We start from the raw sequence: 21,575 nt of genomic DNA, 5'->3' as shown, positions 1-21,575 counted from the left end.
GTTTATATAAATATTTTCTATGTATTCTTTTCTTGGAAGAGATATCCTTCAGGATTTTCTACATTAGCTTTTAGCTTGTGCGTGGGTAATTGATGAGACGATCAAACGTCCATGCCATTTGGCGGGATTCGAACCCACTGACCAGGCGGTGCTAGTAGGCCGAAGTTTGTAACGCTTCTTACCACTAAACCAACCTGTGGCCGGCATTTCAATCAATCAATCAATTACTATTCCAATCAACACAATACAATATACATAAAAGAAATCAAAACACAACCAAGAATACATTTCTAATAAGATACAAAAACAGGCTCATGGTGGGGTGTGCTGAAAAGAAAGAAAGGAGGAAAAATACCTAGCCAACTATGGTTTCCCATGTAATAGGCAGGTAGTGGGTATAAAAGTAGGGAAAGAAGGGCGGAGAGGAGAAGAAAAGGGAAGTATTGGAGAAGAAAGTGGGGAAAAAATGTGCAAAAATTGTAAGCGAGTCAATTGTCAACAAATGTATCTAAAAGAATTGGCCTTCCGAACAGTAGTTTAAGTAGAAATCTCGAGATTCATACGTCGATATGGAAGAAAAAGTAACTGTATGTCCAGGTTTTTATTTTTAGTTTAGTTCTTCTACTAATCCTAGAGTCTATGAGGAAGTGGTCCGGAATAAGTTTTATTGACCGAGCGAAGTGAGGTCTAAGATTCAAGTCGACGATTTGGCATTTCTGTTAATGTTTAAATGTTTAAATAGTTGAATTTTTATATGTTGCAAATTCCAAATGTGCAGTTCCAAAATGTCAAGTCATTCCGTTGATTGGGAGATGAGATATCGTGTACACAGACGCACATACACTCATACACACACACACAAATTTCCAAATATCACAAATTTAGAAATTGGGGTACCTTATTTTTTTCGGAAAGCAATACTTTCCTCACCTATGGTAATAGGGCAAGGAAGGTAAAAATCGGCTATAGAATTATTCATCATAAATCAGCTGACAAGTGATTACACAGATGTGTGGAGAAGACAGTCTATTGCTGTATTTCCATAAGGTCTATAGTTTAAATCAGGTTCTTGTGGATGAGAATACTGCGTGAGGTCTACTGTTCACAGAACTACTAGTTATTTTAGTGCCTGTATAGATCAACTGCTTCCTTAAACACTTAATATTGGTGTGATATGTGACATATTTATCTGCAGTGGGCCTTGAATGATAATTAGCTATTTACAATCGAACTTAAAGTGCGAGGAAAAAGGGATTTATGTTTTATCAAGTATTCAATTACGGTTTTAATATATAATTTTCGTATTGTCATTACCTTAAGGTCACCAAAAACCATCTCGGTAGGATACAATCTAGGTCTGTTTAGAATAATTTAAATTATTAGTTTTTGGGCCACGAATAATTCCTCAATAAATGACAGTTGAAACATCCCCCCTCCCCAAACAGCTATGCCATACTGCATAATTGATTCAACTAGAGCATGCTATACTTACTTACTTACTTACTCCGTGGTGCTACAGCCCGTTTAGGGCCTTGACCTCCTCTATGATGCCTCTCCATTCCTCTTTGTCGTCAGTTCTTCTTCTCCAACCTCGGACCCCCAGCCTCCTCAAATCTTGTTCCACATCTTCTAGCCAGCGTTTTCGTGGGCGTCCTCGTAGTCTCCTTCCTCCTGGATTTCCTCTGAAGACCTTCTTTACTGCTCTTGAGTCACTCATCCTTTCTACGTGACCTAACCAACTCAGTCGCCTGTATTTTATTTCGTTAACAATTTCTGTTTTTTGGTATAGGTCACGTAACTCTTGATTTGTCCTTATTCTCCACTCCCCATTGTTACAGCCTGGTCCGTAAATCTTTCTCAATACTTTCCGTTCCCAAGTACTCAAGAGATCTTCATCTTTCTTTGTGAGAACCCAGGACTGTGCGCCATACAACACAACTGGTTTTATTATTGTTTCATAATTTGAATTTTCAACTTCTTCGTTAGCACTTTGGATCTAAGGAATTGGCTTAGGGCAAAATAGCACTTATTACCTCAAATCAAATCAAATCAAATCAAATCTTTATTTGTCCCAAAAACATAATTACAATGACAAAAATGGTTATAAATGAAAGAAAGGAGGAAAAATACCTAGCCAACTATGGTTTCCCATGTAATAGGCAGGTAGTGGGTATAAAAGTAGGGAAAGAAGGGCGGAGAGGAGAAGAAAAGGGAAGTATTGGAGAAGAAAGTGGGAAAAAATGTGCAAAAATTGTAAGCGAGTCCACTTTCAACAAATGTATCTAAAAGAATTGGCCTTCCGAACAGTAGTTTAAGCAGAAATCTCGAGATTCATACGTCGATATGGAAGAAAAAGTAACTGTATGTCCAGGTTTTTATTTCTAGTTTAGTTCTTCTACTAATCCTAGAGTCTATGAGGAAGTGGTCCGGAATAAGTTTTATTGACCGAGCGAAGTGAGGTCTAAGATTCAAGTCGACGATTTGGCATTTCTGTTAATGTTTAAATGTTTAAATAGTTGAATTTTTATATGTTGCAAATTCCAAATGTGCAGTTCCAAAATGTCAAGTCATTCCGTTGATTGGGAGATGAGATATCGTGTACACAGACGCACATACACTCATACACACACACACAAATTTCCAAATATCACAAATTTAGAAATTGGGGTACCTTATTTTTTTCGGAAAGCAATACTTTCCTCACCTATGGTAATAGGGCAAGGAAGGTAAAAATCGGCTATAGAATTATTCATCATAAATCAGCTGACAAGTGATTACACAGATGTGTGGAGAAGACAGTCTATTGCTGTATTTCCATAAGGTCTATAGTTTAAATCAGGTTCTTGTGGATGAGAATACTGCGTGAGGTCTACTGTTCACAGAACTACTAGTTATTTTAGTGCCTGTATAGATCAACTGCTTCCTTAAACACTTAATATTGGTGTGATATGTGACATATTTATCTGCAGTGGGCCTTGAATGATAATTAGCTATTTACAATCGAACTTAAAGTGCGAGGAAAAAGGGATTTATGTTTTATCAAGTATTCAATTACGGTTTTAATATATAATTTTCGTATTGTCATTACCTTAAGGTCACCAAAAACCATCTCGGTAGGATACAATCTAGGTCTGTTTAGAATAATTTAAATTATTAGTTTTTGGGCCACGAATAATTCCTCAATAAATGACAGTTGAAACATCCCCCCTCCCCAAACAGCTATGCCATACTGCATAATTGATTCAACTAGAGCATGCTATACTTACTTACTTACTTACTCCGTGGTGCTACAGCCCGTTTAGGGCCTTGACCTCCTCTATGATGCCTCTCCATTCCTCTTTGTCGTCAGTTCTTCTTCTCCAACCTCGGACCCCCAGCCTCCTCAAATCTTGTTCCACATCTTCTAGCCAGCGTTTTCGTGGGCGTCCTCGTAGTCTCCTTCCTCCTGGATTTCCTCTGAAGACCTTCTTTACTGCTCTTGAGTCACTCATCCTTTCTACGTGACCTAACCAACTCAGTCGCCTGTATTTTATTTCGTTAACAATTTCTGTTTTTTGGTATAGGTCACGTAACTCTTGATTTGTCCTTATTCTCCACTCCCCATTGTTACAGCCTGGTCCGTAAATCTTTCTCAATACTTTCCGTTCCCAAGTACTCAAGAGATCTTCATCTTTCTTTGTGAGAACCCAGGACTGTGCGCCATACAACACAACTGGTTTTATTATTGTTTCATAAATTTGAATTTTCAACTTCTTCGTTAGCACTTTGGATCTAAGGAATTGGCTTAGGGCAAAATAGCACTTATTACCTCAAATCAAATCAAATCAAATCAAATCTTTATTTGTCCCAAAAACATAATTACAATGACAAAAATGGTTATAAATGAAAAAAGTAAAATACAATATAAAATGAAAAAGAAAAATACCATTAATAGGATTATACATAACTATATTAAAAACGGGAAGTCCCTGCAAGGTTCGAGTAACCTGAGCGCAGAGGCCGAGTGTTCAATGCTTAACAGTATATGAAAATAATAATGGGATATTATTAAGAAATAGGGAAAAGAAAAAGTGAGTAAGGAAGGGAAGAGAAAGAGCAGAGTGAAGGTATAGGGGAGAGTAAAGAATAGTTGAAGATTACATAAAAAACATGAGAAGTCTTTATACTAAGCTATGAGGAAATTACATTGCCAAAATTACATTGTTCGAGATTATCCATGTATGAATTTCAATTAGCAGTTTTCTATTCAATTTACTAGTGATAAAATGGTTAGGAATAACATTGATGAGCTTTGATACCTGATATAAAAATTGTTTTCTACAAATTGATAAAATAGTATCTGTAATTTGAAAGGTAATAGATGAGGGACGGAGGTTATATGGTGAAACACGCAGGTTGAAAAGATTCATATGTTTATTTATGTAGATGATTAAATTTTTTATGTAAAGCTGCCTGACAGTTAAAACATCTAGCTCACTAAACAGGTACTCACTTGGATAGAGTCTGGGTTTTCCCAATATAGCTCTTATAATGTGTTTTTGAATTACAAAAAGTTTCTCCAAGTGGTTTGAGTATGTTCCACCCCAAATTTTTATTCCATATTGCAGAAATGATTGAATGTAGGCAAAATATATGAGTCTTGAGATTTTTTTATTACTAACTTGGCTGATATTACGGAATTTACTTATCCAATGTCTGAGTTTGTTACATGTACTATTGATGTGAACATCCCAACGCAAATGTTGATCAATCATTACACCCAAATATTTAACACGATGTTCTCTATTAAGCTTTGAGCATGTACAATTTATCCAATCAGACTCTTTGCAATTTACATTATGGATTTTAATGGAATCCAAACCTTGCGGCTGGCCTATAGAATTTGGAGAGAAAGACATGAAATTACTTTTTTTTATGTTCAATGTTAATATATGCTCATCAAACCAGGATTTTACTATTTTAAGTCCGGATTCTGCTGCTTTTTTAGTATCCTCCCAATTCGTTTCACTGAATAACAATGAAGTGTCATCAGCAAAAGCAATTGAGACACCATTTTTTAATTCTAACTTGAGAAGATCATTAATGTAGATTAGGAAGAGAATCGGCGACAAGACTGTTCCTTGTGGAAGACCGTAATCAGTGAGTTGTTCAAGGCTGGTTTTATTATCAATTTTGAGCAATTGGAATCTATTTTTTAAATAGCTCTTAAATAATTCAAGGGCTATTCCTCGAATACCCAACTTTTCCATTTTTATCAGAAGTTTTGAGTGAGGAATAGTGTCAAAAGCTTTAGCAAGGTCTAAAAATATGGCTATTGTTTTATTTTTGTTATTGAAATTTTCTGTAATTTTCTGTGTTAGAAGAGATATTGCATCTACTGTACTTTTTTTAGACTGAAAGCCAAATTGATTTTTGTGAATTATATTATGCTTTAGGAGATAGCTAACTAAACGGTATTTTATTAACTTCTCAATAATTTTGGAAAAAGTACTCAACAAGCTGATTGGACGATAATTTGATGGATTAGAAGCATCACCTGATTTATGTAGGGGTATGATATTGGCTAATTTTAAACTATCAGGGAAAAACCCCTCCGCAAAACATTGATTTATTATCACCTTCAATGGTTTTATAATATGTGGTGAAATAGTTTTTAAAATCCTATTGCTAATATTATCAATTCCTGGAGCTGAGTTATTGTTTAGAGAGTTTATTGTAGCAGTAATTTCATTTTCATTGGTAGGTGTCAAGAAGAAAGAGTTGTAATGCTCCACACATGAGTCCTTGAAATGATTACATGTTGTTGCAATGGGATTATTTAACTTCAATTTCTCAGCATAAAGTTTTCCTACGCGAGCAAAATGTTGATTTAGTGTATCAGCTTCTATTTTGGGAATTTTTTTAGTATGTCTTCTACCTAACAATTCATTTAAAGTTTCCCAGATTTTCTTAGAGTTGTTTATATTCTGATTAATTTTATTCTTATAATACTCACATTTATTCTGTTTTATTAATTTATTAAGAAGATTTCTGTAATTTTTATACTCATTTCTTAAACGGTCATTGAAAGGCTGCTTTGAAAGTGTTTTAAACAATTTGTCCCGTTTTTTAATGGAATGTACAAGTCCACGCGTAATCCAAGGTTTAAGGGGTTGTAATTTATGCGGAATCTTTACTGTAACTGTTGCAAGTTTAATGTGATTTGATATTTTGTCAGTTAAAATTTGCATTGCTTCATTCACATGTAAATTGTCATCTAATAAGTTATCCCAGTTTTCAGTTTCAATGGATAATATTAATTTATTGAAATCTATTTTATTGAAAGAATTATTTTTACTTACAATTTTGTCAGTTGAAAGATCAATGTGGATGCTGACACAAAAGTGATCAGTGATGCTTGTTTTTATTACTGAACTTAATACATTGTCAGGATTGAAAGAGGAATTCTTTAAAAATATGTGATCGATAATCGATTCAGTGCCGTTTTGAACTCTAGTAGGCTTGTTTATGTATGATTTAAAACCATTCAAAGATAAAATTCCGAAATATTCATTAGTCGCAAGCGTAGACTTATTCAGATGTATATTCAAGTCACCGGCAAAAATTATATTGGGCTTATTTTTGATAAAATACAAACAATCATTCAAACAATTGAGAAAATTATCTACATTGGTTGAAGGAGACCTATAAACAGCGATAAGTGTTATCTTATCCTTCGCACCTGGCACTTGTACATCCAAAAGAATTGAGTTAGATTCTTTTATTTCGTAATCCAACTCATCTACTATAAAATTACATTTGAAAAAGACACAAATTCCATCACATTTATTTGTTTTACATGGCTTGTTAACCACTGAATAACCATTCAAATTAAAATATATATATATCAGTCTTTAAATAATAGAAACCAGTAAATACAGTGTAGTAATACATTTATTCAAATGGTTTGAGGTCCTCCTCGTTAGTTATACGTTTTACCGGAGAGTCTTGTTGTTTACGAATGAGAATCTTTGCATCACTCACCCAGACATAAGCTAATTTATTGTTCTTTTTAAGATCTCTAGCTTTATTGAGTAGAAATTTGTTGTATGCAGTGAGATGATCGTTCACATAGATATAACCTGGTGGAAGATTACAGTTCAAGTCTCCATTTTTCAAGTGTCCTTTTGCTTTCGCCGCACATTTCCAATTAATTTTGGCAGTTCTTGACGTGAAGCGAACTATTATAGATTTTGTCTTATTTTTAGAAGAAGGAACCCTATGAGCAACAGAGATATCGTTGCCATAGATATCGTTGCCATAGACATATATCGAACCATAGATTACCTGCAGCTATCTTTGCTTTTATATCGACTTGGACGTTGTTGTCATCAGTGATTACAGAGCCAAGGTATTTAAATTCTGCTACCTTTCCAAAAACAAAGTTCTCTATATTTATTTCTGTGTCACCTGCTTGTCGTGTTCTGCTGCTGGCCATATATTTCGTTTTGCCGTCATTTATTCTAAGTCCTATTTGTTCTGATGTTTCATTGAGCTGAGTAAATGCAGTCTCCAAACTTTGTCTATTTCGTGCTATCAAAACTATATCATCAGCGTATGCCATGCATTGGATCATCCTATTCTAATCGTTCCCCTTGGGTTAATGGTGATCCCTCTAATAACCTTTTCTAGACTTATATTGAAAAGCATGGCTGAAAGTACATCTCCTTGCCTGAGCCCTGTGCTTGCTAAGAAGTGCTAGAGCATGCTATACCATTTCTAAATTTTTCTTATTTAGAATTTTATTTATTTGATAGAATTTGTAAGATAAATATTTAATTCTTCTACAGACCGACTTAATATGTACATCCCACTTTAGATGATCATCTTTTATGATAACCAAGTATTTAATATTATTGAATTTTTTATAGTGGGATAATCACAAATACCTAGGTTTATAGTGCACCTTGAGTGGAGCTTTAATTATTCATTATCAACAGGCTGCCTTATTTTATTTACTGAGAAGGTTATGTAGCTAGTTATTTATCTACTTACTCTTAGTCAAAAAGTTATTGAGAGCTCTAAAGCTGCGTACACATATACGCACTTCCAACGCGCACCGAGCACGCTCCGCCTTCGTACCGCTCTCGTACCGCCCTCGTTCCTCCATCGTACCACAGTCGCTCCGCCCGCGCACCCATCTTGAACGTTACGGAAGATGTTAGATCTTCTCGCGTTCTCCGGTCGAACCACTGTTGCTCCCCGGTCGATCATCAATCGCTCTGCTGAAGTGACGTTCGGTTGCGGAGCAGAGCGAAAGTCTGTACGCACCTTAAGATGTTTTCGAACGCAATGTATGTGAAAATTGACTCGAATCATACCCAAATGTTGGTGATTGCAGGAATCAACGTATGGTACACACATTCACGAGAAGAGGGAAGACCGAGAGACGAGGTTCACGAGTTTGGTGAACGACATTGTCACCAGAGGAGGACGTTGTCTGATACCAGTGTTTGCCCTTGGCAGGGCGCAGGAGCTTCTACTTATCCTTGGTAACAAACAAGACATTCATCATTTATTTATTTTACTTTCCATAAAATACAAATTGTATCACTTCACTGTTTAAGGCTTTAATCAACGTATGGTACACACATTCATGAGAAGAGAGAAGACCGAGAGACGAGGCTCACGAGTTTGGTGAACGACATTGTCACCAGAGGAGGACGTTGTATTTTCCATAAAATACAAATTGTATCACTTCACTGTTCAAGGCTACTGAAATTGATAAAACAATGTTAAAACTAGTAATTTGATTGTAAAGCCTGGTTTTCACTAGTAGAGTTAGTGGTCGAGTGACTGGCATACTAACTCTACTCTACTTACTTGGTAACTACAATTGAGAATAGTAGGTTAAGTGTGTTGTCTAGTGAACAGAACTAACCTTAAAATGTCAATACTTAATAAATTCGGCTAACACTCAAACATTTATTAAGGCTGATCGATGCACCTTTTTCTTTCTATTTAAATTGTATAATCTTTTTCAATATAATTGTTAAGATCATTATAAGTGTGAGAAAAGTGGCAACTGAAATTTTTAATTGGTCTAATAAGCGAGTTATGGGTTGTTGAAGTGCTAAACTCCGTTTTCTTTCCAGATCATAAACGGTTTCGATTTTTCCATTGGAGTTTTCTCAATACATTCAGTATAAATCATTGGCTTTGTTCTAATATGCGTTTTTTCGCGATTAATGTCAAAATGAACAAGTTATCGAATTTACGAAAAATGCTACTTTTTTATTTATGAACGATATGGGGAATAAAATGTTTAAGTTTGGAAAGATATATTTTTTGACTTTTTAAGAGAAGTTCTAACAATATAGTCGGAACCGTTTATGATCTGGAAAGAAAACGGAATCTGGAAAGTTAGCACTTGAACAACCCATAACTCGCTTATTAGACCACTTAAGAATCTCAGTTGCCACTTTTTCTCACTCTTATAATGATCTTAACAATTATATTGAAAAAGATTATCCAATTTAAATGAAAAGAAAAAAGGTGTACTGAACAGCCTTAACACTTTTTATTATCTTCTCCTGTCTTGCAAATAATTTACTTGATCATTCTATTTTTTCTCGATCACCTACTAAATCTTCATCCTTTCTTCACTTACCTCCCAATACTTTTCTGTGTTTTTCTCATGAACACTATCACGTACACCCTGAGTACCTTCAGAGGTAGGTGATTGATACCCAGGAGTTCCTTAGCTCAGTCGTAATGTGGGCGGGGAAAGGAGGCAAGTCGAAGTTCCTCTTCTTCCTTCTTTGTACCTTAGCTGGTGTGGACAGTACCTCCTGGTGCTTCTGCGGCGTGAAGGTCGCTCTCTACTCTGATGACACCACTTCGAGGTAATTTTGTATTGGCCTTACGGCCTCGGTTCCGCTCCAGTATAGTAGGAAGAGGAAGGATAGACGGGAGGGACGGCAGCCAACGGGCCGCTGTACCAGAAGAGGAGGACGGGGACGTACGGCAGCCAACGGGCCGCTGTACAAAGAGCAGGAAGGTTGGGAGCGGAATGCTGTGGTCTGGGGCTCGTCCGGTGTTTATATACTCTCCCAAAGTAGAGGGGATGGAGATGCGCCGCCGCCAGAGGCGGTAAGAATCCTCTCGATGCGCGGAAGATCGTGCGCCATCGGTACCCGCCTTATCTCCGCGGTCAGCTAGCTTGCTGATAGCCGAGCGTCTTTTAATAATATTTATATTTATTTAGCAACATTTTCCCGTCACAATTTTACTTTGTGACAACACTTTACAACGATCAAGTAAATTATTTGCAAGACAAGAGAAGATAATAAAATAATTGTTCAAGACTTGTTTTTATACAAAGACAAATAACACTTTTTAATAAAATTAATTATTTTTAATAAATAACAACACTTCTTAAACTTGATAGCCAAGATCACGACTCTACTCTACTAGATCGAGACTGTTTTCATTAGCATAGTAGTGGTAGAGCAGAGTGAGAAGCGGTGGTGGGGGAAGGCAAATGGTAGAGTACTATCCCACTCTACTCTACTAAAAACTAGTACTCTACCATGAACGTTTTCATTGGGAGAGTTCACAAGATAGTTAGTACTTGCCCAGGGAACTCTAACACTAACTCTACTAATGAAAACCAGGCTTAAGGTAAGAGATGTTGTGATATTTCTCCATAATTGAAATAGCAACACGTTGATGTTGGCAATACCACTATAGTGAGGTCCACGTTATAATGGCAGTGTTGCTGTCTTTGTCTATCGTTCAACAAAGCAGATGGCGCTATCTCTTTCACACATTGCGATGCTGCCACATCGTTTATCAACAATTTAGAAATTCAACTAATTGACAAAATATTTAATCTCAATCATGAAAATTCATTATCACATCTTCAGAAAATATATTTTTTTGACAAATAAAATATGATTAACTATTTTCAACAATAATGAACAGTTAAATTGATCAGATATACCAGTATCAGCTGTTTGGGTGGCAAGGCTGAGATCTGGCAACCCTTTTCTCCTATCTTCTTTCACTGCCATTATAACGTGGACATCACCTATATATTTGTTCGAAATCAATTTAAATTACAGAACCAGGTTTCATGGCAACCCCTGCTACATCTTCATCTGAACTGATGATGATTAATATTGTTTAAAGAACTTTAAAGTTGAATTTCCTTGAGAAATTTTGAACAAGGAAAAAATTAATTTCCTGTTTCCTTAACAATATCAATCAACATCAGTTCATGTCAAGATGTTGTTTAAGGAACTTTAAAGTTGAATTTCCTTGTGGAAATATTAAAAGAAGGAAAAATTGAACTTCCTTTTCCTTAAACAATAACAATCACAGATCAGCTGAAGATGTGGCAGGTATTGCCATGAAACCTGGTTCTGTAATTTAAATTGATTTTCAACAAATATGTTGGTAAACAAAATTACAGCGTTTAATTTGGATTTTCGTTTAATAATAATAATAAAATATGATGTTATTGACAACATCAAAGTCTTAGGGTACAAACACACTTAAGGCGGAGGTGAGCGTGGCGTGGTCAGAGCGTTCATAATACACACAGGAAGCGTCTGAGCGTCAAGCGTCAATGGCCTTGAAAAGTACAGTATTATGTACAACAGTAGACCAGACTGGCACTCGCACTGTGACGCTCCGCTTCTTGTAGACGCTCCAAAAAACAAACCAGCTTGTTCCAAAGTTTGACGCCACGCTCCGCTCCGCTCCGCGAGTAGACGCTTCCAGTGTGTTGCATCTTATTACTTAACCTTATATTGTTCATGACGCTTCACAACCCCCCCACTCAAATCGAATCAAATTTATCTATCCTTAATGATAGTTACAAAGTTTGAAACTTAAAGTATAAAATACATAACATAATAGTTAGATATTATCATAGAGAAACAATAGCATAAGTAGGTATCCCAGGGTATAGGGCGTTTATGACGCAACTTTTACTGTTATCCCAAGCCAATTACTGTCGATTATTGTAGATTATTACTGTTTTTTTTGGGGTGAGAGTGTATGAACGGCACAATATGAGAGACTATCAGCGTCACACAGGTAAACGGGAAAGAACTAAGTGGACTATCGGCTTGAGATAACAGTAAAAGTTGTGACATAAACACCCTATACCATGGGGTACATCTACTTATGCTATTGTTTCTCTATGATATTATACAGTAGGTATTATCATAGAGAAACAATAGCGTAAGTAGATATCCCATGGTATAGGGCGTTTATGTCGCAACTTTTACTGTTATCCCAAGCCGATAGTCCACGTTGTTCTTTCCTATGCAGCTGTGTGTCGCTGGTAGTCTCTCATATTGTGCCGTTCCTACACTCTTACCCCAACAAAACAGTAAAAATTGACAATAATCGACAGTAATCAGCTTGAGATAACAGTAAAAGTTGCGACATAAATTCCCTATACCATGGGGATATCTACTTACGCTATTGTTTCTCTATGGTATTATTCATTTACTCCACTCCACTCCGCTCCGCCATCAGTGTGTTTGTACCCCTATTCTTTCAAAGTTAAAACTATCAAGTTCCCTATATTTTATCAAATAACACAACTACTTTCAACTCCTGAAGAGCTATTTTAAAGTGTATTTTAGATGAAAAAAAACAGTGATTTGATAATAGTTGTAGAGTCTGGTGCAGAGGAAACGCATGTTTTTCGAACCGCTAGTACTCGGCGTCGGGAGGGGGTATTGACCTGGAACGAATGTTGGCAGGCGGCCCATACTATGCCATTTCAGTCGCTATGGAGTTTTGGATCGTACAACATCATGTGTTGCTGGCGAGCAGTTTTTTTTTTTTTTAGAAAGAATGAATCTGTAGTCACAGTGCAACGTCTTTTCCGTCAATATTCTGACTCGATCCTCATTTTCCGGAGTACGAACTGAACGGGGAAGACCAGTTGGTTTCAGTTTTAGTTTAGTTTAGTTCAATTTTTGTCACATGAAGCTGGTGATGAAGCTTTTCAGACTAGAGACCATCTGGTTTTCTCCGTTCAGTTCGTAAACAGTGAGAGAGAGAGATGTAAATGACTGTTGCATTCTATTGCTAGTAGTTCTGTTAATTGACCGAGCGAAGTGAGGTCTAAGATTCAAGTCGACGGTTTGGCATTTCTCATAAGGTTTATATGTTGCGCATTTACGGCGAAATGCGGTAATAGAATTTCATGAAATTTGACAGGTATGTTCCTTTTTAAATTGCGCGTCGACCTTTATACAAGGTTTTTGGAAACTTTGCATTTCAATGATAATATAAAAGGAAAAAGGAGCCTCCTTCATACGCCAATATTAGAGTAGAAATCAGACTATAGAATTATTAATCACTAGCCGTCAGGCTCGCTTCGCTCGCCATATCCGTCTAGCCAGGGGGCTCCGCCCCCTGGACCCCCGACTGGATTGTCCAAGAATGAGATTAGCAGGCTCGCTTCGCTCGCCTGCATTTTTATCATGTTAGGACAATCCAGTCGGGGGTCCAGACTAAACGTCTGGCTAAACGGATATGGCGAGCGAAGCGAGCCTGACGGCTAGTAATATAATATTCCCAGGGTTGAAGTAGCAGTGCCCAATCAATTTTTCCTCGATAAATGCATTTAAATCTTCAACTTGGTGCCAACCTAACAAAGTCAACTCAACTTAATGCCAACCTGACAAAATTATTAATTTAGTTGCCAGTTAACAACTGTTTCGAAGATGTACTCTATCTAGATTATAGTTCTATAGTAACATATGATATGGAAATTTCAATTATAATTAAGAGATTGGGAGAAGAAGAATATACATGCTAAAAGACGAACTTTAAACCCTTAAAAACAACCCTTAGAGTTAAAATATTGCCAAAAGATTTCTTAGTGCGCCTCTAAAGAGTCAACTGAACATACCAACCAAATTTGAACGTTTTTGGTCCGGTAGATTTTTAGTTATGCGAGTGAATGAGTGAGTGAGTGAGTCAGTCAGTCAGTGAGTGAGTGCCATTTCGCTTTTATATATATAGATAAATCATCAGCTGTCTAGTGGACTATAATACTACCCGTTCAAAAACATCGAACATCTTGAAAATGCAAAGACCTTAAAGATGCATAGACTCACATGCAGCGCTAGTGTCGTACTTGGAATTGAAATCGGCCATTGAGGGGGCAACCCATAAGATTATTACATACCAATGCCCTTTGTAATCTATAGTATTACAAATATATAGATATAATATCTCGTGCTAAAATACCCCAATGGCGGCCTTAAATTTCAAGTAAGAGCTATCATTGGGAAGGCATAGGCATTGTGGGTCTATATCTCTAAGGTCTTTGTGAAAATGTATCTTTCCATCTACGTTAGTAGACTGTTGCAGCCAGACCTGATAACAGCGCTCACACTCACATTCCGGGACGACACGTCAGGGAACGATAAGACAGAAAGCTCTATATTTATTATGGATTTTTTCTAGACATTTTAAATTTATAAACTATTTATTATTTTTTGAGAAAACATAACAGGTCAATGTAACTTACTGAGCGCGAGGTCTACTGTTCACAGAACTACTAGTTTATTCATAAAAGGATGTTTTGCACTAAAGAAGGGATGTAAATGGCTGTTTTATTTTATTGCAGATTTTTAGTGAAGTGAAAAATTTACCACGTGATAAATTGCTATGCACAGTTGAGCAGAAGCTAAACGGCAGGCCAATCTACTCATTAGCGGAGCTTGAGGATGAGCCCCTTTTTTGAAGCAGTTCTACTTCAGTGACTAGCCAAAATGGCTACCAACCTACATTATTTGTGACAATGTCTATCTGGAATCCCCAGTCTTCGACAAAATTCAAATTTCAAATTTTATTCAATCCAATTCACAATGTTTACAAATTATGAGAAAAAAATCATACAGCTTAATAATATTAGAGTAATAAGTTAATAATTATAAAGTACATAAAAGTCTAATTTATTAAACAATAACTTCAGACAAGAATTCGAACATGCTAAACCAGGACTAATTTGTGAATTTGGATAGGAAAATACTGCTTGCTGAGATTACAAAACTCTACGTCTGCGAGCAGGAATGAATATCTGATAATATTAATGAATTTATAGAGAAGTAGAAAAATAGAAAAAGAAGAAAAAATAGCAACCAATCACTCACACATTCACACTAACCATGCTCACTTTCCAATTCCAGCTCATTTTCCCAATGCATAACCATCATTATCAGAGTATTTCAACTATGAAAGCACATTGAATAAGGTCTCTAGATAGTCGGGCATAAGACCTCTAAGCCATCCAAGAACTTTTGTTTTAAAAACTAGTCGATTTTGTGTTCTCTTAATTTCAAGAGGAATCGCTCCACGCACGCTCCGCAATCGCTCCACGCACGCTCCGCAATCGCTCCACGCACGCTCCGCAATCGCTCCACGCACGCTCCGCAATCGCTCCGATCATGAACGTTGAAGGAGATGTTAGCTCTTCTCGCGTTCCACTCTTGCTCCCCGGTCGATCATCAATCAATCTGCTCGAGTGACGTTCAATTGCGGAGCAGAGCGAAAGTCTGTACGCACCTTTAGTAAATCAAATGTCACTCTCCTAGTTTGATAACTGGGAACATCCCTGACCAACGCATGACCACAGTTTCCACACATAACATGAAACATATACAATACCTTGAAAACAAAGATATATCTGAGATGCAACTAACCATGCTCACTTTCCAATTCCAGCTCATTTTCCCAATGCATAACCATCATTATCAGAGTATTTCAACTATGAAAGCACATTGAATAAGGTCTCTAGATAGTCGGGCATAAGACCTCTAAGCCATCCAAGAACTTTTGTTTTAAAAACTAGTCGATTTTGTGTTCTCTTAATTTCAAGAGGAATCGCTCCACGCACGCTCCGCAATCGCTCCACGCACGCTCCGCAATCGCTCCACGCACGCTCCGCAATCGCTCCACGCACGCTCCGCAATCGCTCCGATCATGAACGTTGAAGGAGATGTTAGCTCTTCTCGCGTTCCACTCTTGCTCCCCGGTCGATCATCAATCAATCTGCTCGAGTGACGTTCAATTGCGGAGCAGAGCGAAAGTCTGTACGCACCTTTAGTAAATCAAATGTTACTCCTAGTTTGATAACTGGGAACATCCCTGACCAACGCATGACCACAGTTTCCACACATAACATGAAACATATACAATACCTTTAAAACAAAGATATATCTGAGATGCAAGCATCTGAGACTCTGAAAGATAGAAAAAGAATGTTCATATCTACCCTCCTTCTTGATGGCACGAACTATGGATTTTCATATAGTTATTAAGTGACTAAAAGTAAGCTTCAAGTGACTAATGTAAGTGGAGCCCCAAAAATTTATACCGTAGCTGATTTTTGAATCGACAAGTGCAAAATATATCTGCCTCAGTACACTCATAGGGAGAAATTTATTCAAAAAGTAGAACTTCCTACCTGACAACGTCAACAAGTATATAGAAGTCCTGTCATTATTAACATAAAAAAATATGTTTTTGGAATGAAAAGGGATGTAAATAGATGTTTAGTATGTTTGGTAGATTATCTTTCTCAAAATAAATAATTTATCAATTTATGTTTTTACAGATGAATACTGGAGTCAACATCCGGAACTTCATGACATACCGATCTACTATGCCTCGTCACTGGCCAAGAAGTGCATGGCTGTCTATCAGACCTATGTCAACGCCATGAACGACAAAATCAAAAGACAAATCGCCATCAACAATCCGTTTGTTTTCAAACACATTTCTAATTTGAAGGTAATACTTCTCACAAATCACGTCATTATTTATTTATTTATTTATTCGTGGAAACAATAACAAATCATATAAATATGATTGGGAAGGAACAACAGGCTTGGCCCAAAACTATTACATTCCCAAATTTTGATTACATGTCCAAAAATAGGTTATGTTTCTTCTGTAAGAAGTTCAAGCTCAACTTTCGTCCAAAAATAAATATGGGATGCAAATTTTAAATTTAGAAAAATTAAAACACCAAATTATAGTTAAATATTACACTTAATTATCACTGCACATTGAATTAATTAAGTTATTTTATGAATTTTGAAGCCAAAAATACATACATAGTATTATAGTAAGGTCGACGTTATAATGGCAGTATTTGATTAACATTGGTGTTGCTATCCTTGTCTTTCATTCGACAAAGCAGATAGAGCTATCATTTTCTAGCTCTGCATAGTTGCCAGATCGTTTCAATCAATTTATAAATATAATCAACAGAATACCTCATCTAAATTATTCAAATTTATTTTTAAATCATTGAACAATGTATTTTATTGACAAATATTGTGTAATTGATTATTAGATATATTATTGATACATCAGATATACCATAATCAGCTTTCTTCCATAGTAGATCTTTCATCGCAATGCCGAAAATCGGCAACGTTTTTCTCCTATCTTTCTCCACTGCCATTATAACGTGGACCTCACTATAGCTGTATTCTTTTCTACATCCAAATCTTAGGCTACTAAGAAATATAATGGATCACCGGAATATTTAAACTGTCGACTACTGTCTATTATTAGTGTGTTGTTGGGAGTGTAAGGGCCGTTTGCACAGTATAGATTGCTAAACTCGATTAAGTTAATCGAGTTTAAGTTAATCTGAAAGTTTAAACTTGAATCGGTTTTCTCAGTGCATTTACTAATCCAGTTTAAGTTGAACTAGTTTAGCGTTAAGTTGGTAGTAGAATGTCATCGTTTATAATATCAGGAAGGCTAATTTTTACAGGAAATTTGTTATTTGTTTACAAACCATCAGTAAAATGAGGTTATGTAGCTACTATTTCCTCGTTCATAATCCACAGAGCTGTAAGCTGTACAGTAATAAAAGTGGAAAGCGATCAAGAAATTCTTCAAAAAATGATGAAATGCTATATTACTATTAGAAACAAACTTATAATTAGTTGGTACCAAAAAATATATTCTAGAATGTAAGATAAAAACCTTATTTTGTTATTTAAATCTACTACGGTCTTCCTCGTTTATTAGAAATATCTCAGTTATGTGTTATTAAAAACATGTTCTCTAATCAAATACCACTGATAAAAATTGTCTTATTCTCTATCAAGTGGTTTATTCAATCAAATACTAAATTGGCACTTGATTTACTCAAGCAAACCCGTTAAAAAATTCTCTATCATCCCAGAAATTTAAATGATTCGTTTTTTGCCCAATTTTTCTCAATCCAAAATTTCTTAGCTGTCATCTTATCAATCGTATTAAAAACTTCTATCAATTCCTCCATTATAATTATTTTTACATTCAAATAATGATTCACTATAACTTAAATAATTATTATCGTCTACAGAAGCATTAAAAACAACCATCGAAATATAATTTACTATTAGTTTCCCCATCAAATCTTACAGATGTCTAGTTAATTCAAATTATTTGGTTTAAACCTCCTGTTTTTGAGGTTTAAACTTTCCCAGAGTTTAAACTCAATACAAAGTTTAAACTGATACTGCGCAAACGGAATTTCAGTTTAAACAAAAAAAAAATCCAGATTTGGTGTAAGCTTTAGCTTAAACTTACACTGTGCAAACGGCCCAAAGAGTGTAAGAACGGCACAGTATGAGAGACTAACAGCGTTTCATAGCTTTAAGAAAAAAAACCACTAGGCAATAGGCTTGAGTTAACAGTGAAATTTCGAACATAAACCATGGGATATCTTCTTGAGCTAGCTACATGTAGCACAGCTATATAGCTCTGCTACAAATTCAAAAAGGGACACTGGAGATCTGCTATATAGCCCAGCTATATAGCAGTTTTAAGCCTATTTTCTCAGCTATATAGCAGAAAATGAGCTATCCAAAATTTTTCGTAAACATCAAAGAGAATCTGAGCTATATGTAGCTCTGCTACATGTCAATTTTTGTGCTGCAACTGTCTACAACATTAATGGAAAGATACATTTTCAAGATATTCGATGTTTTTGAACGGGTAGTATTATAGTCCACTAAACAGCTGATTTATGATGAATAATTCTATAGTCTGATTTTAACTCCAATATTGGCGTATGAAGGAGGCTCCTTTTTCCTTTTATATTATCCTTGAAATGCAAAATTTCCAAAAACCTTGTATATACGTCGACGCGCAATTTAAAAAGAAACATATCTGTCAAATTTCATGAAAATCTATTACCGCGTTTCGCCGTAAATGCGCAACATTTAAACATTAAGAGAAATGCCAAACCGTCGACTTGAATCTTAGACCTCACTTCGCTCGGTCAATTATTGTGCAATGATGAAGAGTGAATTTGACTGAAATAGAGACAAAATTATCCAATATCTTCTTTCTCTTCTTTGTGCTGAAAATATCACAGTAGCTGTGGCGAAAGCAGCGGCTGCTGCAAGAACTACCTTCTTCTTCGGCATCTGGCTGGGAACTGAGCAGTGAATACTGGTTTATTCCAAACCTCAAACTATATGTAGCTCTCCTACATAAAATTAGCTTCAAATCTACTTATAGCAGAGCTTTCACCTAAATTTGAAGATAAGCTCGAAATTCGAGAAAATGTGATTATTCAATTGCAAAATGTTGGCAACTGTTGATTGGAGAGATAGCAGACCTCGTGTGTCTCCAGTGTTATTGCCCTGTCACCAGCTGGCTCAAATCTTTGAATAGTAGACTTGAGATGCGCGTGAACACTAGCGTCAGGTGATCAATTTTCATAACGGCAAGGAAAGTTGTGTGAGTGCGCCACACCAGATTTTTGTTTATAGCAGAGCTAGATGTAGCTGCTCTGTCCTTGAAGGAAGGCTGCCGCAGCTGTTTACTGCTGTTTGCAGCTGTTTAGTGTCTGCTGGGTTCACACCAGATAAACTGTACTCATTTGTTGTCAGTGTACTAGTAGGCTACTGCGCATTGCGAGCATTTTTTTTATTTATATACTAGTAGTTCTGTGAACAGTAGATCTCGCGCTCAGTAAGTTACATTGACCTGTTGTTATGTTTTCTCAAAAATTAATAAATAATTTATCAATTTAAAATGTCTAAAATAAATCTTAAATAAACATAGAGCTTTCTATGTCCTATCGTACCGTGACGTGTGGTCCCGGAATGTGAGTGTGAGCGCTGTTATCAGGTCTGGCTGCAACTGTCTTCACCATTAATGGAAAGATACATTTTCAAGATATTCGATGTTTTTGAACGGGTAGTATTATAGTCCACTAAACAGCTGATTTATGATGAATAATTCTATAGTCTGATTTTTACTCTGATATTGGCGTATGAAGGAGGCTCCTTTTTCCTTTTATATTATCCTTGAAATGCAAAATTTCCAAAAACCTTGTATATACGTCGACGCGCAATTTAAAAAGGAACATATCTGTCAAATTTCATGAAAATCTATTACCGCGTTTCGCCGTAAATGCGCAATATTTAAACATTAAGAGAAATGCCAAACCGTCGACTTGAATCTTAGACCTCACTTCGCTCGGTCAATTATTGTGCAATGATGGAGAGTGAATTTTACTGAAATAGAAACAAAATTATCCAATATCTTCTTTCTCTTCTCTGTGCTCGAAATATCACAGTAGCTGCGGCGAAAGCAGCGGCTGCTGCAAGAACTACCTTCTTCTTCGGCATCTGGCTGGCAACTTAGCATTGAATACTGGTTTATTCCTAACTTCAAACTATATGTAGCTCTGCTACATAAAATTAGCTTCAAATCTACTTATAGCAGAGCTATATGTAGCTGACAGTGCTATATGTAGCTCAAATTTTATATAGCTCTGCTATAAAGCAAAGCTTTGAACGTTTGTAAACGTAGCTTTATGCTATATTTTCTCTGTGGCACCATAGAAGACGGTGGACACGGAAAACTGGCAACATTGCACTCATTTTCATTTTCACTTTATAACGTGAATCTTACTGTAGATCAGTTGTTCAGAAATAAAAGTTTAATTCTAAACTTCTAATTATATTTTTGTTAATTCCTTGGTGAAATAGAAATAATGTTCTAAAATTTTATACGAATTATATCAGTTCCTGGACTGTTTATTTTAAATCAAGGTTAAAAGCGGTTTTGGGCGAAAGCCTGTTGTTTACACTTGAATTGTATGATGTATTGTCTATTTACTTATTTATTTATTCATTCATTAGAACAGTCACAAACACGATATTTGGAAAGAGAAACAGACAATTGCCCAAAACTTCTTCAATTCCTTGATTTTGGCACATAAATAGTCCAAAGTGAGGTTAAGTTTAAAATTTCTGTTTTCACCAAAGATTAACACTCAGAGAATACGTATTCTAGATATGACTGATGAATTTTGAATTTCGAAGGGTTGATAAGAGCCGGAAATAACACTAAAAAATTCGGAAGTTTCAATAATATTGAAATAAACTTGAAAATTTTGAGCAGAAAAATTAAAACTACTATCACTGCAACTATCAGCTGAATTTTTACTTATTTAGTAATTCAGAATTACACAACTTACAGAAAAGTATCACAGGCTTATAAGCCCAAAACGGTTCCAATTCTAATTTATACAA

The 21,575-nt window shown here is 36.0% G+C and overlaps 1 protein-coding gene across 1 annotated transcript in view; it reads left to right on the top strand.

The window, feature by feature from the left end:
* The window catches only part of LOC111064442 (cleavage and polyadenylation specificity factor 73), a 75,021-nt gene that overhangs the window by 24,075 nt on the left and 29,371 nt on the right, over nt 1-21,575 (top strand). Inside the window, exons 7-8 of the mRNA XM_039420344.1 lie at nt 8,381-8,531; nt 16,634-16,809. Of these exons, the coding sequence (XP_039276278.1) occupies nt 8,381-8,531; nt 16,634-16,809 (327 nt within the window). The remainder of the gene's footprint in view (nt 1-8,380; nt 8,532-16,633; nt 16,810-21,575) is intronic.

The sequence above is a fragment of the Nilaparvata lugens genome, chromosome 2 (assembly GCF_014356525.2).
Source record: "Nilaparvata lugens isolate BPH chromosome 2, ASM1435652v1, whole genome shotgun sequence".
Taxonomy (NCBI): Eukaryota; Metazoa; Arthropoda; class Insecta; order Hemiptera; family Delphacidae; genus Nilaparvata; species Nilaparvata lugens.
The sequence above is the reverse complement of the archived record's forward strand: the minus strand, read 5'-3'. Positions and strand labels throughout refer to the sequence as shown.